Raw genomic sequence first — 16,470 nt, 5'->3', positions numbered from 1 at the left:
GTCCCCATGTGGGAGTCCTGCCCTTCCTTCCATCAGGCCCCGCTCTGCTGCAAGGTTCTTGCCGACTGAGTCCAGCCGTGGGTGCACGTTATCGGAAGGCCACCTCGGGGATGTCCATGGTATCCCGTCAGCAGTGATTTTTGGAAGCACCTTCTGTGCTTGGAGCTGGAACGTGAGCTTGTTGGCACACGTCTGCGCCAGCTGTGGTCCCTGTTGGGCAGCAGGCGTGGTGCCCGAGGTGGTCTGGCTGTCTCATCTTCGGCCTCGCAGGTGCCAGGGCCATTGACAGATGTGACTGCTAGCCCTGCGCCCCCTTGGGGTCTCGAATGCATCATCACGTTCAGGCCTCTGGAACTGTGCCCTTGACTTGCCATGCCCCATGGCGGCTACGGGCCACTGCGAGGGCACAGGGCACAGGGCATGCATTGGGGACCTTGCAGGATGATGGAACACGTGTGGTAAGCCCAGTCCAGGAGGCACACCTGGTCGCATCTGGAGTGGTAACAAGGATGACAGCTGCAGTGAAAGTGTCTTACCAAGAATTCTGTCGCCGTGAAGCTCATCTCAGATGATGGCGGCTCCCCTTTCCACAAAGAAAGTAGGCCTCTCTGGAGATGTGCTGGCTGGGTTTGCAGCCGGCAGAGCTAAGGGACAGGGAGGAGATGGTGGCATCATCTCCTGAGGCAGCGACGGGGGCGGGGGCAGTCCTGTGCGTGTGCATCAGGGCCCCGTGAATCAGCAAAGCCCTGAAGCCGGAGTGACCGTTCACGGACAGGATTGTACTGCTTAGGATTCAAAAAGTTGTTAGCAAACGAAATTATTGAGTAAAACTAATAAGATGATTTTTTTTTTTAAAGATTTTATTTTTATTTATTTGACAGAGCGAGATATCACAAGTAGGCGGAGAGGCAGGCAGAGAGAGAGAGAGAGGAGGAAGCAGGCTTTCCACGGAGCATAGAGCCCGATGTGGGGCTCGATCCCAGGACCCTGGGATCATGACCTGAGCCAAAGGCAGAGGCTTTAACCCACTGAGCCACCCAGGCGCCCCGATGATTTTTTTTTTTTTTTAAAGATTTTATTTATTTGAGGGAGAATGAGTGAGAGAGAGCATGAGAGAGAAGGTCAGAGGGAGAAGCAGACTCCCCAAGGAGCTGGGAGCCCGATATGGGACTTGATCCTGAAAGTCCAGGATCATGACCTGAGCTGAAGGCAGTTGCTCAACCAACTGAGCCACCTAGGCTGAAGGCAGTTGCTCAACCAACTGAGCCACCTAGGCGCCCAAGATGATTTTCTTTTCTTTTCTTTCTTTCTTTTTTTTTTTTTTTAAAGATTTTATTTATTTATTTAACAGAGAGAGTGAGCACAGGCAGGTAGAGTGGCAGGCAGAGGCAGAGGGAGAAGCAGGTTCCCTGCTGAGCAAGGAGCCCGATGTGGGACTCGATCCCAGGAGGCTGGGATCATGACCTGAGCCGAAGGCAGCTGCTTAACCAACTGAGCCACCCAGGCGTCCCCCAAGATGATTTTCTAATATGGTAAAATATACATGGCAGAGGGCCTGGGAGGCTCAGTCAGTTGGGCATCTACCTTCCGCTCAGGTCATGATCCCAGGGTCTGGGGATGGAGTCCCGTATCGGACTCCATGCTCAGCGGGGAGCCTGCCTCTCCCTTTCCCTCTCTGCCACTCTCCCAGCTTATGTGCTGTCACTCTGTCAAATGAATATATAAAATCTTTATGACAAAATTTTCATTTTAGCTCTTTTTAACCAGGTTTAAGTGTGCGGTTCACTGGCATTAAGCATGCTGCCGGTGCTATGGGGCCACCACTGCCCATGTCTGAAATGTTCTCAGATCCCCGAACGGAACTCTGTCCTCACGAAACTCCAGCTCCCTGTCCTGTCCCCGGCGCCCCCCACTCTGCTCTCTCCTGTGTGGATTGGACCACGCTGGGGACTGTGTGCACGTGGAGTCACATGGTGTGTCCCTGTGTGACTGGCTCTTCCCGCTCCGTCTCACGTCCCCCTCTGGCAGCTGTGTTGTAGGAGGTGTAGGAACTTTCTTTTTAACGCTGAGGACAACTCTGTGTATATACCCTCATTTCATTGATACGTCCACACGTCAGCGTGGTGACGTTTCCGTCGTTTCTGACTGTTGTGAACTTGCTGCCGTGCACATGGGACCCAAGCGTCTGTCCAGTCTCTGTTTTGGCTTCGTCGCTCTTGGTGGTGTTCAGTGGGCTCCCTGCCCAGCGTGAAGCCCAATGCAGGGCTTGAACTCATGACCCCGAGATCAAGACCTGAGCTAAGATCGAGAGTTGGACACTTAGCCGGCTGAGCCGCCCAGGCACCCTTTGCTTCCTTGCTGCTTTGTTTTCTCATGTGACGATACATGTGACCGAGTTTCCTGCCTTAACCATCTTCAAGTGCACAGTTTGGAGCAGTAAGTACGTTCGTGCTGTTGGGTGGCCATCGCCACCGTTCACCTCCGTCCGTAACTTTTCCTCTTGTAAACCCAGAGCTCTCCCAGCATCAGAACCGGCCCTCCCAAGCCCCGCTAGCCTCCGCTCTAGTGTGTGTCCGGGCATCCGCGGAGCTCTTGCACAGGAGAACAAAACTGCAGGCCGATTTCAAGGAGCGCAATGCCACGGAGGCCCCTCCCCGCTGCAGCACACTGCGGGGTCCCTTCCTGTTCAGAGGCTGAGTCATGTCCCATGGCGTGGACGGGCTGCAGTCGGTGTCGCCACCGTCGGTCAAGGGTCATTGGCTGTCTTTCACATTCTCGTGGTTAGGGTGTCACTGCTGCGACAGCGGCGAGCTCTCGAAGGTCCTGCTTTCCGTCTTTCAGGTGTATCCCTGGAAGCGGGGTCGCTGGGTCCTGCGGAGACTATGGTTCTCAGCGTTTGGGGAACTCACACCGTTTTCCGGGCCGCTGTGACATTTTGTGCTACTGCTGGCGTGTCCCGGTCCTGCCGCACCACGTCCTCGCTGGCACATTACTGTCGGTCTCGCTGGGAGCCGTGGCGGTGGGTGCGCGAAGCGGCCTCTCCCTGTGGCTTTGATTTGCATTTCCGTAGGGACTAGTGATGCTGGCATCTTTTCGTGCACTTGTTGGCTGTCTGGGTCTTCAGAAAAATGTCCGCTTGGAGCCCTTTGCCTGCTTTTAATCAGCTTGGTTAGTTTCGGGTTGTTGGGATGTAGGTGATCTCTGAGTGTTCTGGGGACCACTGCGCATCACATGTGGCTGCAAACACCAGCTCCCGTAGGCAGTCGTCGCCCCACTTTGTTGCTTATGGTCTTTTTTTTTTTTAATTTTTAAATTTTTTTATTGTTGCTTATGGTCTTTGATGCACAAACATTTTTAATTTCGTTGAGGTCCAGTTTGTCTCTTTTGTTTTATTGCCTGTGCTTTTGGTGTCGGAACCAAGAAATCGTTGCCAAATCCAATGTCATGAAGCTATTTCTCGGTTTTCTTTTAAGACTCAGAGCTTTGGGTGTTATATTTAGACGGTTCATCCGTTTGAATTATATTTTATATACGGTGTGAGGTAAGGGACCATCTTCTTTCTTCCCTGTGTGGACCTCTCGTTTTCCCAGTACTGTTTGTTGAAAAGACTGTCCTTTCCCTATCAAGGGTCTTGGCTGCCTTGTCAGACATCAACTGACCATGTATGTGAGGGTCTCTTTCTGGACTGTGTTCCACCCCATCAGTCTGTATGTCTTACGCCAGCACCACATTGTTCAGTCATCATAACTTTGTAGTAAGTCTGGAATCTGGAACTGTGAGAATAGATGAAACTTAATACGGATTGGTGTGAACAGGCATCTGCATTTGGTGGACACGTGCACATAAGCGGATGGAAAGGCACTGGCCAGCTGCAGCACTGTGGGAACGCTCTGGAATGTTTATTGGTGAGAAGCTAAGTGTGAGCCAGCGGTTACATGTGCCGCTTATTTACTCTTAAACCGCTCTCTCAGAGGGAGATTCCTAGCCCTAGAGAGGGTAGGGAAGCCAGTGCACAGCTCAGCTTTATTCCCTTTCCTCAGCCCCCAACTGAGAGAGGATGAAATATAGAACTTCCCAGAATGAGTGTGTGTCTCCCGACAGAGCTGCCCGGCACACACGGACAGTTGCTGAAAGAAGCTTTCGTGAAGTTTCAGCCACTTGACTTGTGTCTGCTGCTCTGTTCTGGGTGCCCTGCCGCCCGTTCTTCTCGTGTGAGCAGGCGGTGGCCGGGCACAGCCCTGGGCGCACCAAATTGGGCCCGTGTCCACGTTCCTTGCACTCAGTAATCCCCAGAGGGACCTGTTTGGTTCCTCAGTCAGAGAAAGTGTCTTTGAGCACAATGGTTGGGTTTCTTCCCTCCCAGTCCGTACCTTTTCCTTCTTTTTCTTGTCTCATTGCATTAGGTGGGACTTCCGGGAGTGCTGGAAAACAGTGGTTAGAGGGAATATGTTTATATTTCTCCTGATCTGAAGCAATCTTTAAGCATCTCACTGTTAATTAGGATGCTGGCTGTAGGTTTTTTACACGTTCTGTATCAGGTTGAGGAAGTTTCTTTCTATTCCTCGTTTGATGATATTTTTGTCATGAACGGGCATTGGATGTTGTCAAATGCTTTTCTGCATCTGTTCATCTGATCATATGATTTTTCTTCTTTAGAGTGTTGGTGTGTGATGGACTACATTAACTTGTTTCTGAATTTTGAATCAGCCTTGCCTTCCTGGGATAAATGCAACCAGGTCATTGTGTATATTTGTTATCTTAAATAATTTATATCTTTATATCTCATTGGATTCGATTTGCTAATATTTTGTTCAGGATTTTCGCATTTATGTTTATGAGAAATATTGATCTGTGATTTTTCTTTTCTTGTAGTATCTTTGACTTGGATATTGGGGTTGATGTTTTCTCTGTTTTTATTTTCTGGAAGAGATTATAGAGAATTGGTATCGTTTCCTCCTTTAGTGTGTGGTAGAATTCACCTGTGAACCTGTGTGGGCCTGGTGCTGTTTTAGAAGGTTATTAATTACTAATTAATTCAGTTTCTTTTTTTTTTTTAAAGATGTTATTTATTTATTTGACAGAGAGAGATCACAAGTAGGCAGAGAGGCAGGCAGAGAGAGAGAGAGGAGGAAGCAGGCTCCCTGCTGAGCAGAGAGCCCGATGCGGGACTCGATCCCAGGACCCTGAGATCATGACCTGAGCTGAAGGCAGCAGCTTAACCCACTGAGCCACCCAGGCACCCAGTTTCTTTAATAGATCATGCACCTACTCAAATTTCTTTTTATGTGTGTTTTGGTAGTTGTGTCTTTCTTCCTTGGTTGCTTTTGTTTTTGTTTTGTTGATTTTATACTCATGAAAGCAACTCTCTGATAATGGATTAAAGATTTTATTCATTTATTCAGGCTCCCCATTGAGATTGAAGCATGGGCTTCGATCCCAGGACCCTGAGATCATGACCCAAGCAGAAGGCAGACACCCAACTGACTGAGCCACCCAGGTCCTCCTAAAGATTTTGCATTCCTAGAGATTTTATTTATTTGTTTGGCAGAGAGAGAGAGAGAGCACAAGCAGGAGGAACGGTAGAGGGAGAGGAAGAAGCAGGCTCCCTGTGATGTGGGACTCTATCCCAGGACCCTGGGGTCATGACCTGAACTCCAGGCAGAGGCTTCACCTTCTGAGCGACGCAGGCGCCCCTACAATTGTGTCTTTCAAAAATTGCATTGTGATTTGGGAACATACTGTGTATGGTTTCCAGGCTTTGAAATTTGTTACGGTGTGTTTTATGGCCCAGAACAAGCTGTTTCGCGGTGAGTGGTCACGTGAGCTGAAGGAGCGTGTGTTCTACCGGATGAAGTAGTCTGTAGGTGTTGGTTACATCCTGCTGGCCGAGGGTGTCCCGCTCCCCTGTGTCCTCGCTGAATTTCTGCCTGCTGGGTTGGCGCGTTTCCGACAGAGAAGGGCGCCTTGAAGTCCCTGGTTGCCATTGTGGATTCGTTTCTCTCTCCTTGAAGCTCTGTCTTCGCCTTGTGTGTTGATGCTCTGTGGTCAGGTGCGTACGTGGGAAGCATTGTCATGTCTTCTCGGAGGACCACTTTCATCATGTAAGGTCGCTCTTTAAAGTGGCTTTTCTTGGGCATGTAGTTGGGTCTTGAATTTAAAAAACAATTTTGGGGCTCCTGGCTGCCTCAGTTGTTCAGATGCACAATTCTTGATCCCAGGGTCATGAGTTTGAGTCGCATGGGGGGTATAGAGATTATTTACATAAAACTTAAAAAAATTTTTTTTTTTAAGATTTTATTTATTTGACAGAGATCACAAGTACGCAGAGAGGCGGGCATAGAGAGGAGGAAACAGGCTCCCCCTGAATGGAGAGCCTGATGCGGGGCTCAATCCCAGGACCCTGGGATCATGACCTGAGCCGAAGGCAGGGGCTCCAACCCACTGAGCAACCCAGGCACAACCCCCACCAAATTTTTTTAAATAAAAAAGTTAAAATTAAAAAACATTTTTAGTAAGCTCTGTGCCCAACACGGGGCTTGAACTCACAACCCTGAGATCAAGAGTGTGTGCACACACTCGTGCTCTCTCTCAGATCAATCAGTCAGTGTTAAAATCCCTCAAATTGTGTTTGTCAGAGAAAGGTTTTATTTCTCTGTTGCTTGAAGGACTGGTTCCCTGGGCACAGATTGCAGGGGGGATGGGTTTTTACCAACATTTCAGGGTTTCATTCCTCTCTCGCTTTGTAGTTTCTGAAGAAAAGTCTAATATCATTCTTTTTTTTTAAAGTATTTTTATTTATTTACTTGACAGACGGAGATCACAAGTAGGCAGAAAGGCAGGCAGAGAGAGAGGGAGAAGCAGGCTCCCTGCTGAGCAGAGAGCCCTATACGGGACTCAATTCCGTCCCGACCCTGAGATCATGACCTGAGCCAAAGGCAGAGGCTTAACGACTGAGTCACTTTATTTTTTTTTTTTTAAGAGTTACTTATTTAAAAAAGAGATTTATTTATTTACTTGCAGAGAGTGATAGAGTGAGCTCATGTATGCGGGGGTGGGGGAGCAGAGGGAGAGGGAAAGAATCTTAAGCAGGCGCCACAGTGGGTCTGGAGCCCCTGATGCGGGACTGGATCATACGACCCTGAGCTCATGACCTGAGCCCAAACCCAGAGCCGGCCGCTCACTGGACTGAGCCCACAGGCGCCCCATTCTGACCCTTGTTACCCTTGTTCTGCAGGTAAGGTGCTTTTGTCCTGGGGCTTACCGCAGGTTCTCTCTGTGGTGGTTTACCGCTGGACTCTGATGTGCAGGCATTGGGCTGCTTCTGGTTTTATTCCCTTTTCTCCCCGTGTGTGTTCTGCTTGGTGCTCTCGGAGTCCCCAGATCTGTGGTCTGGAGCCCGTTTGTTGTGAGTGCTTCTGGTCATCCCACCACACGCCCGGCCCCACTTTTGGAACTTAGTGACCGTTCTTGGACATCCTGTTCCATCTTCTTCATACTTTTCCCTCTTTGCTTTCCATTTTGGGAAGTTTCTGTTGACCTATCTTCACACATCTGCATGCCCATTGACCCGTCCCTTGGCTGTGTCCAGCCTGCAGATGTGTCCATCAGTGGAACCGTCAGTCTGTTTCTGTTACGGTGGGTCGTTGGCATTTCGCATCGGTCCATGGTTAGTGTTTCAATCTCTCTGCTTACATTATATACGAAGCATGATATCCACTTTTTCTGTTAGAACCCTTAGCACAGTAATCCCACTGCTTTATTTATAAATTGTATTTTATTTTTTTAAAGATTTTATCTATTTGAGAGAGAGAGCAAAGCAGGGGGAGTGGGAGGCAGAGGGAGAGGTTGAGAAGCTGAGTCCCCACTGAGCAGGGAGTGTGCCCGACACTGGACTCGATCCCAGGACTCCGAATTCATGACCTGAGCCAAAGACAGATGCTTCACCAACTGAGCCACCCAGGCGCCCCAATGCCACTGCTTTGAACTTTAGGTCCGGTGGCCCCTGAGAACAGCCCTGCCGTGTCTGCGTCTGGTTCCAGCGCTTGCCATGTGTGTTCAGATGGCATTTTGCCCGTGAGCGTGCCTTGCCATCAGCTGGACGTGATGTACAGGGTGACAGGGGTGGTGGCGGACAGGCCTACTGTGTGAGGCCTTGTGCTTATCTGGGGAGGATGACGTGTGGGGAGGCTGCACTCCCCTGTCCTGTGATCAGTCTGTCTTGGTCCTCCCGGGAGCCTGCACCCCGGACCGCGACAGTCACGCGCGCTTCTCGTTCTGTTCCCCCTTTTCCCCCTTTAGGCTGGAGCCAGGGTTTTCCGTCCCTGGCAGAGCTCATTCTCCTTGAGGAAGGGGCCCCGTTAGGGATATCGTCCTCATGGTGTGGGACAGCGGGAAGTGTGGCAGTGTGTCCTGAGCCGGGACACTTTTCCAAGAATTCAGAGCACGCTTCCTAGCAGAGGCCTCCCATCCCTGAGCCAGGCCAGAGGTCTGGTGGCGGAAGGCGGAGGCCAGGCTGTGTCCTCTGTGTGTCCACGACAGTCTGGGCTGATCTTCCCTTCCTCATGGCAGCGTCTCTCCTCACTTTCTTGCAGTACTTAGGTCAGTTGACGTCCATACCGGGATACCTGAATCCCTCCAGTAGGACCGAAATCCTGCATTTCATAGACAATGCAAAGGTAACCCCATCCTTCTGACCCTGACCTCTGACCCCTGGCCTGTGACCCCCCCCTAACTCTGACCTCTGCCCTCGCACTCTGACCCCAGCTCTTGGTCCTCTGACGCTGGGCCTTCCTGGCTGGGAGGGATGACAGGGACGACCCCGTCCCGTTGTGGCATGGGTATGCTTGGCTCTCGGGCCGTCAAGACCAAACCTGTCTGAATGTGAGCTTTCTTCTCAGGATTTTGCTCCTTGTACTTTTGGGCTGTTTTCAGAATTTACATTGTCCAGAGCGTAGAGCACACCCCACTGGTCTGGGTGAGGGTAGCCGCGGAAGCCGCAGAGCACCCAGGGCGGGCCTGGTGTGGCTGCAGTAGGGTACGGGGCTGCGCATGGGGCAGGGAGCCTGGGGCCTGCGGCGGGCCTATGACTGACGCACTGCGGTCCCCAGCAGAGAGCCCACCAGCTCCCCGGACACCTGACCCAGGAGCACGACGCTGTCATCAGCCTGTCTGCCTACAACGTCAAGCTGGCCTGGCGGGACGGGGAGGACACCATCCTCAGGGTCCCCATTCATGACATTGCCGCCGTGTCCTACGTGCGGGATGACGCCTCACACCTGGTGGTCCTGAAGACAGGTAGGGGCCGGGGCTGGGGCGGGCGTCCTCGGGGGTGAGCCTGGGAATCCAGGGGAGCTCTGGACACAGTTTCTCCACACTGGGCCGGCCGCCACCCGAGAGTGGGCCTTCGCTCAGTGCTGCCAGTGTGCAGGCCCTGCCTTGGGCCACAGGCGTCCCAAAGCTGGGTTCAGAGAGGAGCCCGGACCATCGCAAAGCGCCTGGTCTGAGAGATGTGCTGAGCATGTCCTTGTAAGAGAGTCAGGAGGAATCTTGAACAAGGCGCTGGCCCCCAGGCCTCTGCTCCTGGTTCCCCCTGCCACCCCTGCCTTCTGGGCACTCCGGTGAGCCGGCCCCTTCTCACCCCCAGTGCCATGGCCTCTGCCTGGTACCAAATCATTGAGACACGGGGAGAGATGTCACATCCCTCTGGGTGGGCTTCTGAGGCTGGTGCTTCTGAGACCGGTACTGACCCGGGCTCCTTTGGGTGTTCTGGGGCCCTTTGGGGTCCTGAAGCCGTCCATCGCCAAAGCGCCTGTGACAGGGGCCAAGGGGGGCTCAGGTGGTGCAGAGGGTAAATTGTCTGTCTGCCTGAGGTCGGCAGATCGTGGTGGATCTGAGAGATTCCCTAAGAGCCGGGCCCTGGTGAGCCTCCTCGTGTGACCCCTTGAGCTCGGGGGGCTTCCACGGCATAAATCCAGTGGGCTTGCCGTGGGCCCACACACCCCTCTGCGCTCTGCTTCCCCCTCATTGCCCTTCTGTGAACATCTGTTGGACGACGGACATTACTTTAGTTTGAACAACATGAAGCGTTTTAACGTACAGAATGTACAGAAAGGGCTCACTGGCAGGAAGCCCGGACATGGATAACCTGGTATGACATCCAGCTCAGCGGGCAGGAGGGCCGCACTCTCCTACTTCGCAGATGGATTTACCAGAGCACAGAGCTTGAGTGACCGGCGGGGGCCCCAACAAGGCGGTGGAGGGGCCAGCCAGCCTGGGAAGTGGACGGTCCCACAGGAGGCCCGAGGTCTGGGGCATCCTGAGGGACAGAAGGCCATGGGAAGACCAACCTCTGGGCAGCGCCTGCAGGCATGGAAGCAAGTGGGTGGGGGACTGGGTCCCCCCGCAGGTTTGTTGTACAGTGGGACGCGTATCCATATTCATCTTTGGAGCGAATTGCTAAGAAAGGGGTAGCAGATTTTTTGGAGGGAGAGAATGAGCTGCATAGGAGATCCTTTGCGGAATGAGACGAAAACAGGGACCCAGAGCTTTGAGGGCTTCTGAGTTAAAGGGAGAGAAGGAATCCCTGTGTCCTGGCATCTTCCTCATTTTCGTGGGTGGCCCTGAAAGCGAGGTCCTGCGACCCTGAGTCTGTGTGGCCCCGTGGCCCCAGCGTGCCGTGTGTGAGGTCACGCACATGGTGGCCTACAGCTCAGTGGCCGTGACCCTGACATTTATTAAGTGCCCACCATGCGCATCCCCATGCGCGTGCTTCTGCAGGTCCAGGCTTGACTGGTGGCCAGGGCTGTGCGGGGTAGGGAGGGTGTGTGGGGCCGGGTCTGGCTGCAGGGGCTCCGTGTGGTGGGTGACCCGCCGTCCAGGCAGGCCAGGGTGGAGCAGACAGTGCAGACATCTCGAGGAGGGTGTCTCCGTGGGTATAGGAGTCTGAAGCCACGGTTGTGGGGACAGCTGGGGGACTGCGGTCGGGGCCCAGATGGGAGCTTTTCAGAGAGCCCGTCCTTGCTGTGTGGGGCTGTCCTGACCTGAGTATAGCCCCGGAGCTACTTAAAACATTCTAGTAGCCATGGAAAAGGAGAAGGAAGCAAGGGAAATCAGTGTTACTAATATATTTAGCCCTTTGTGTCGACATGTATCAACATGACTGTCATTAACAAGATGTCCCCCGTCTTCTTTGTGCCGCCCCCGGGACGCCGCACATGGCACCATGGGGACTTGCCGCATTTCACATGCTCGGTGTCGGGGGCCCGTGGCTGCGGGGGTGGCAGTGCAGTCCTTGGGTCTGATGGCGGCGTTTGTGGGGCTCACGGGGTGCCCGGCCCCGAGCTCTGCAGGCACACCTGTCCCGAGGGTGGCTTCTGCCTGGTTGCCGGCTCCCAGCCACGTCTGAGCCTCAGAGGGGCACGTCCGGAGGTAGCCGGCGGGGGCATGGGAGGCCTCACTCCCGCCCCTGCTCCCCGGTCTGCTCCCCGGTCTGCTGAGCTCATGTGCCTGTGCTTCCCAGGGTGGGAGCCTCCCTCCCTGCTGTGGGCAGGCCCGGGGTTGCCCTTGTCCGAGGAAGTGCGGAGCCTTAGAAACATGGGCCGGGGCTTGCCCGGTGCACATCCTGTCCTGGACTGTGCCCCCTCACACCCTGGGGCCCACACACCTCGGGGTCCCTGTCTGTCAGGCTTGTGCTCATGTCCATGGTTCCTGCAAGTGGAATCCGGGGAATCCCGTCTCATGTGTAGACCGAAAGCAGCTGACTACTGGGCGTTTCATGTCCTAGCCCAAGATCCGCGCACCGTCCGTGGTGGGGACGCCGGGAGGTCCTGCAGAGCGATGGTTCTCAGGAAGCACAGCCAGGGCAGCCTCCAAGGAGCGTGAGGGCAGGGGCAGCTCAGCGGAGGGGGCGAGGGGGCACTCCGGAGTCAGGTGGGCACTGCCCACAGCAGGCTGTGGAGCTCCCACAGCTGCCCTAACTTGCTGCGCTGTTGACTTCTCAGCCCAGGACCCTGGCATCTCCCCCAGCCAGAGTCTGTGTGCAGAAAGTTCCAGAGGCCTCACCACAGTCTCCCTGTCAGAGAGCGGAGTGGGGCCCGTGGAGGCCTGCTGCCTGGTGATCCTGGCCACAGAGAGCAAGGTGAGTAGAGGGCGGGACTTGGGACTCAGGCACCTGTGCTGCCCACAACCTGCCTGGTCTCTTCCTATGTCTGTACCCCAAGCCCCTCCCATTACTGACCCAGGCCCCGCCCACCACAGGCCCGCCCCACAGCCCAGCCCCACACCCCAGGCCCCTCCCACACTGACCTGGTCTCTCCCACCTCCTGACCCCTGCCCTTCCTTGTGTGTAGTTTGTCTATAAGACTGTAGGGGGGGACCTCCTGCCTTGGGGACCCTTTGATCACTGCGCCTCCTGGGCTCTGCCCGCCCTCTAGCCGGCAGTTCTTCCTCACGGGGCTGCCTCCCCAGCCTGTCCTCACTGCAGGCCCCTCTGGTGACTGCCCAGTATCAGAGAGGGCTCTGCCTTAACAGCACATGTGTGAGCCGTGTTCCCAGCGGGGAGTGCCGTCCCCGAGCCTGGGGCTGCAGCAGAAGCAGCATGTTGGTGGGCAGGTTGGGGGGACAGGAGGGCTGGCGGTGGACACACCTGGCCCCCTCGGGTCCAGAAAGCCTCCCAGCTGTGGGCTGGTCCACTTGTGGCCCGCTGGGCGGTGGGTGCTGGTGCTGGTTGGGCATCTGAGGAGCCAGGGGGCCAGCAAGCTGCCCAGGAAGGCCCAGCTTTGTCCCCATGGCAGGTCGCTGCGGAGGAGCTGTGCTCCCTGCTGGGACAGGTCTTCCAGATCGTGTACACCGAGTCCACCATCGACTTTCTGGACAGAGCCATCTTTGACGGGGCCTCAACACCCACCCACCACCTATCCCTGCACAGTGGTACGTGACTGTGGGTGCAGTGATGCTGTCCTGTCCCCGTGGCTTTGCGCCAGTGCCTTGTTCCCACACCCTGTTGCTGACGTCCCCGGCGAGCCTGGTACCTTCTTGTACCACATCCCAGGCGGGGAACGCCTGATCAGCTCAAGTCCCTTCACCTGCCTGAGAACAGGGGCAGGGGGAAGGGTGTGTGGGGCGGGGAGGAACACACAGACCTCACAGCTACTGGGTGAGGGCTTTTTCCAGGACCGAGGCTGCCGGGTGCTGGCACGTGGCAGCTGCCCCCTCCTCTGAATCTGCAGAGCCCTTAGCCCCATGTTCCACACGCCAGGAGCGCCCTGTGCTCCCGGTCACCCCAACTCCGCGAGCTCAGCAGTGGCGCAGAATGGTATCTGTGCCTCCCACGGTCTGTGTCACGTGGACCCAAGGTCCCCTGACCAGTGTTTCCTGAGTAGCGGCTGTGTCCAGGGCTCTTGGTGGGTGGGAGGGGCTCAGCATGCTGGGGTCCCACCTCCCTGCCTGCACGGAGCCCACCGGCTCCAGGCTGGGGGTCAGCCCTGCCTCCGACCTTCTCTGCTCCGCCGTTATCCGACCTCTGGGATCCCACTCCTTGTCTGAAGTGAGCAGAGGGGACAAGGTGACACCCTGGGACACTGCACGGCAGCTCCAAGTGGCCCTTGTCCTATCCTTGGCCCTTGGGGAGTGCCCTTCAGTCCCCCATTTGGAGCTTTGTGCTCTGGCCCACACCTGCAACAGGTGGTGGCCATCGGTGGAGAATGCCTGCAGGGGGAGCCGGTGGGGGGGCTGCCTGAGGCTGCCGCGGGGGGGGGGGGGGGGCTTTGCCCAAGAAGGCCTGCAGACCCCCCGCCAGGGCCCACATCTCGTGGGGTGTGGGGCCCGGGGACTCAGGGCCCCTCCGCCCGCCCGTAACCCGAAGCCTGTGTTCTGCCCCCTGCGCAGACGACTCCTCCACCAAGGTGGACGTGAAGGAGCCGTACGAGACAGACGTCAGCGCTTTGTGAGTCCCCGGCCCCAGCCGGCCCCCCACGAGCATGCGGGCGCCCCGGTCAGAAGTGCAGCTCTGCGGGGGGGGGGGGGGGGGGGGGCGGGGATCCTGGGCCTCAAGGTGAGCTTGGGAGCCCCGTGCCCATGGCTCCTGTCCTTGCAGCTCCTTCCCTGAGTGCGCGCATGTAGGCGGCGTGTCGCCCTTGTCCTTCTGCATGCAGACGGCACCGCACGCCAAGACTGCCAGCGAGAGCGAGCTGAGCGCCACGGCCGCCGAGCTGCTGCAGGACTACATGCTGACGGTGTGCGCTTGCGCGCAGGGCTCGGAGACGGGGCGGGGCGAGGCCGGGCGAGCGGGGGGGGGGGGGGGTGGTGGACAACTGCTGCCCACCCCCCCTGCCCACCGTTGCTGACCCGCACCTGGTTCTGTACGTGTCCCTGGGCTCCTTGTGGGCGCGCTCTCCGGGGTGCCCCGGGCCGAGTGGGAGCCGCTGCCTGGGCTGGCAGGGGGCACCGTGGGCACCGCTCACTGCCGCACCTCTGACCGCCCTGGGCAGCTGCGCACCAAGCTGTCCTCCCAGGAGATCCAGCAGTTCGCCGCGCTGCTGCACGATTACCGCGATGGGGCTTCTGTACACGAGTTCTGCATCAACCTGCGGCAACTGTACGGGGACAGCCGCAAGTTCCTGCTGCTCGGTGAGCCCTGCCGGGGGTAGGGGTGCGGCCCGGGCATCGAGGGTTCCGCTGGGGATCCGCTGCCCAGAGCGCTTCCCAGAGAATGTCGCTCCTGGAGCAGGGGATGGAATGGGGCTCCTGGGGCGGGGTGTGGGGGGGCATGGTTCTCGAGGGGCTTTCGGTGGGTGACCAGCAATTTGCTGGGCAGAGAAGTGGACCCTGTTTCTGGGTAGAAGCACTGGCCGTTGGGATGTTGGCCCTGAGAGCTGGGTGGGCAGGGTGGCCAGGCTGTACACCTGCCTGCACCCTCCGGGTGACTGGGTGGCCTTGTCTCCCACATGCTGAGCCTAGAGACCCCATGGGCTGATGGGGGCTGGTGGAGGCTCCTGAGCCCTGCCCCCACCATCCAAGGGGGTGGGTCATACCCTTCTCAGCAGCCACCCAAGGGCTCGCCACTCACTGAGAGGTAGGGCAGGAGGCCTGGCCTGCTGCGTCTGGTCTGAGCTCCTCTGACCCTGTGGCCTCCCCACCAGGGTCAATGCAGCCAGGGCTGGGGTCCCAGGCCCCAGCCCCAGCTCTGTTTCTTTCTGGCTTCTTCTTGTAGAAGTGGGTAGTGCCCCTAGAGGTCAGCTAGCCCCTTCTGTTCTATATCCAGGCCTATGAGTGAACTTAACGCCAGCCCAAGGGAGGACATGGGGTCAGACACTTGTTGCAGTGCTGGGACCTGGTGGGCCTGCGGTGCCCGTTGAACTGGGCTGGATGCGGGCAGGCCGGGTGGGCAGACTCGTTCTCCCCATGGGAGGCCCAGCGTCAGCCCCACTCTGTGTCCACAGGTCTGCGGCCCTTCATCCCAGAGAAGGACAGCCAGCACTTTGAGAACTTCCTCGAGACCATCGGGGTGAAGGACGGCCGAGGCATCATCACTGACAGCTTTGGCAGGTACCGGCGGGCCCTGAGTTCCGCCTCCACGGGCACCGGGAACAGGGCCGCGGGTAGCTCCGACGACCAGTCTGCACCCTCAGAAGGGGACGAGTGGGACCGCATGATTTCGGACATCAGCAACGACATCGAGGCTCTGGGCTGCAGCATGGACCGGGACTCGGCCTGACGGTGCCGGGAGGGGCCTGCCGCTGCGCCCTCTACTGTGAAGGACCGGCCCGGGCGCCAGTGCCCGCGGCCCGCTCCAAGAGGGGTCCTGGGGGTCCTTTCGGTTTTGCACATGACATTCCTGTCGAAACTCTCAGAGACCTTCAAAGAAGTTTACTGCGATGTGAATAATTCATTTCTGGTCCCAGCATGCTTCTGGTCTCATGGGGTGGGAGCCAGGCCCGCACGTCTGGGCTAGCCACTGTGGCCTGGGGGCCGGCTGCCCTTTGGTGCTCATCGCAGCAAGCCAGGTGGATGGGATTGGGGCTTTTGCTGCATGGACGTGGGGTGGGCAGCAGGGGGCCTGGGCGCTGGTGCAAGTGTCAGGTTCTTGCCCCTGGGAGTGGCTTCCGGGTTCCTGAGTGTGGTGCCTGCCTTCGGCCTCTCACCCGAGTCCTCCAGTTCTCAGTCTCATTGCCACCAAGGTGGTCTCCACTGCAAACTTGTTACCCAATCCCTTGCCAAAAGCATCTCATCTTAGAGCCCAGGGACCCAGGGTCCTGGTCTCCAGGGGGCTTAAGGCTGGGGAGGGGGGCACCGTGTTCCTAGGTCTTCCCTGAGCGGGGTGCCTCCCCTGCCGTTGGCGCATGGGAAGGCAGGGGTGGCCCTGGAGACATCCTCCTTACCTAGAAGGTGCCTCTGTCCTGGGAGACCCCTGACAGCACATTTGGAAAGCCCCGAACTGAGTGTGGAGGGGTGCTGGTGTCCCGGAGAAGGGAG

General features: G+C 56.8%; 1 protein-coding gene across 4 annotated transcripts in view; it reads left to right on the top strand.

Moving 5' to 3' along the window:
- Positions 1 to 15,886, top strand: part of CCM2 (CCM2 scaffold protein) — a 45,371-nt gene extending 29,485 nt beyond the window's left edge. For 3 of the 4 annotated variants that reach the window (XM_045089587.1, XM_013059684.2, XM_004739448.3), the window contains 8 exons: positions 8,592 to 8,675; positions 9,108 to 9,294; positions 12,000 to 12,136; positions 12,792 to 12,927; positions 13,885 to 13,942; positions 14,093 to 14,231; positions 14,487 to 14,625; positions 15,438 to 15,886. In XM_045089587.1, coding sequence (XP_044945522.1) covers positions 8,592 to 8,675; positions 9,108 to 9,294; positions 12,000 to 12,136; positions 12,792 to 12,927; positions 13,885 to 13,942; positions 14,093 to 14,231; positions 14,487 to 14,625; positions 15,438 to 15,712 — 1,155 coding nt within the window. In that variant the 3' untranslated portion in view covers positions 15,713 to 15,886. The remainder of the gene's footprint in view (positions 1 to 8,591; positions 8,676 to 9,107; positions 9,295 to 11,999; positions 12,137 to 12,791; positions 12,928 to 13,884; positions 13,943 to 14,092; positions 14,232 to 14,486; positions 14,626 to 15,437) is intronic. The other variant, XM_013059691.2, reaches the window with a different exon arrangement.
- The last annotated feature ends 584 nt before the right edge of the window (positions 15,887 to 16,470 follow it).

Source organism: Mustela putorius, unplaced genomic scaffold (genome assembly GCF_011764305.1).
Source record: "Mustela putorius furo isolate JIRA1106 unplaced genomic scaffold, ASM1176430v1.1 tig00003845_pilon_pilon_pilon, whole genome shotgun sequence".
In the NCBI taxonomy this organism is placed as follows: domain Eukaryota; kingdom Metazoa; phylum Chordata; class Mammalia; order Carnivora; family Mustelidae; genus Mustela; species Mustela putorius.
This window is presented reverse-complemented; position numbering and strand designations above follow the sequence as displayed.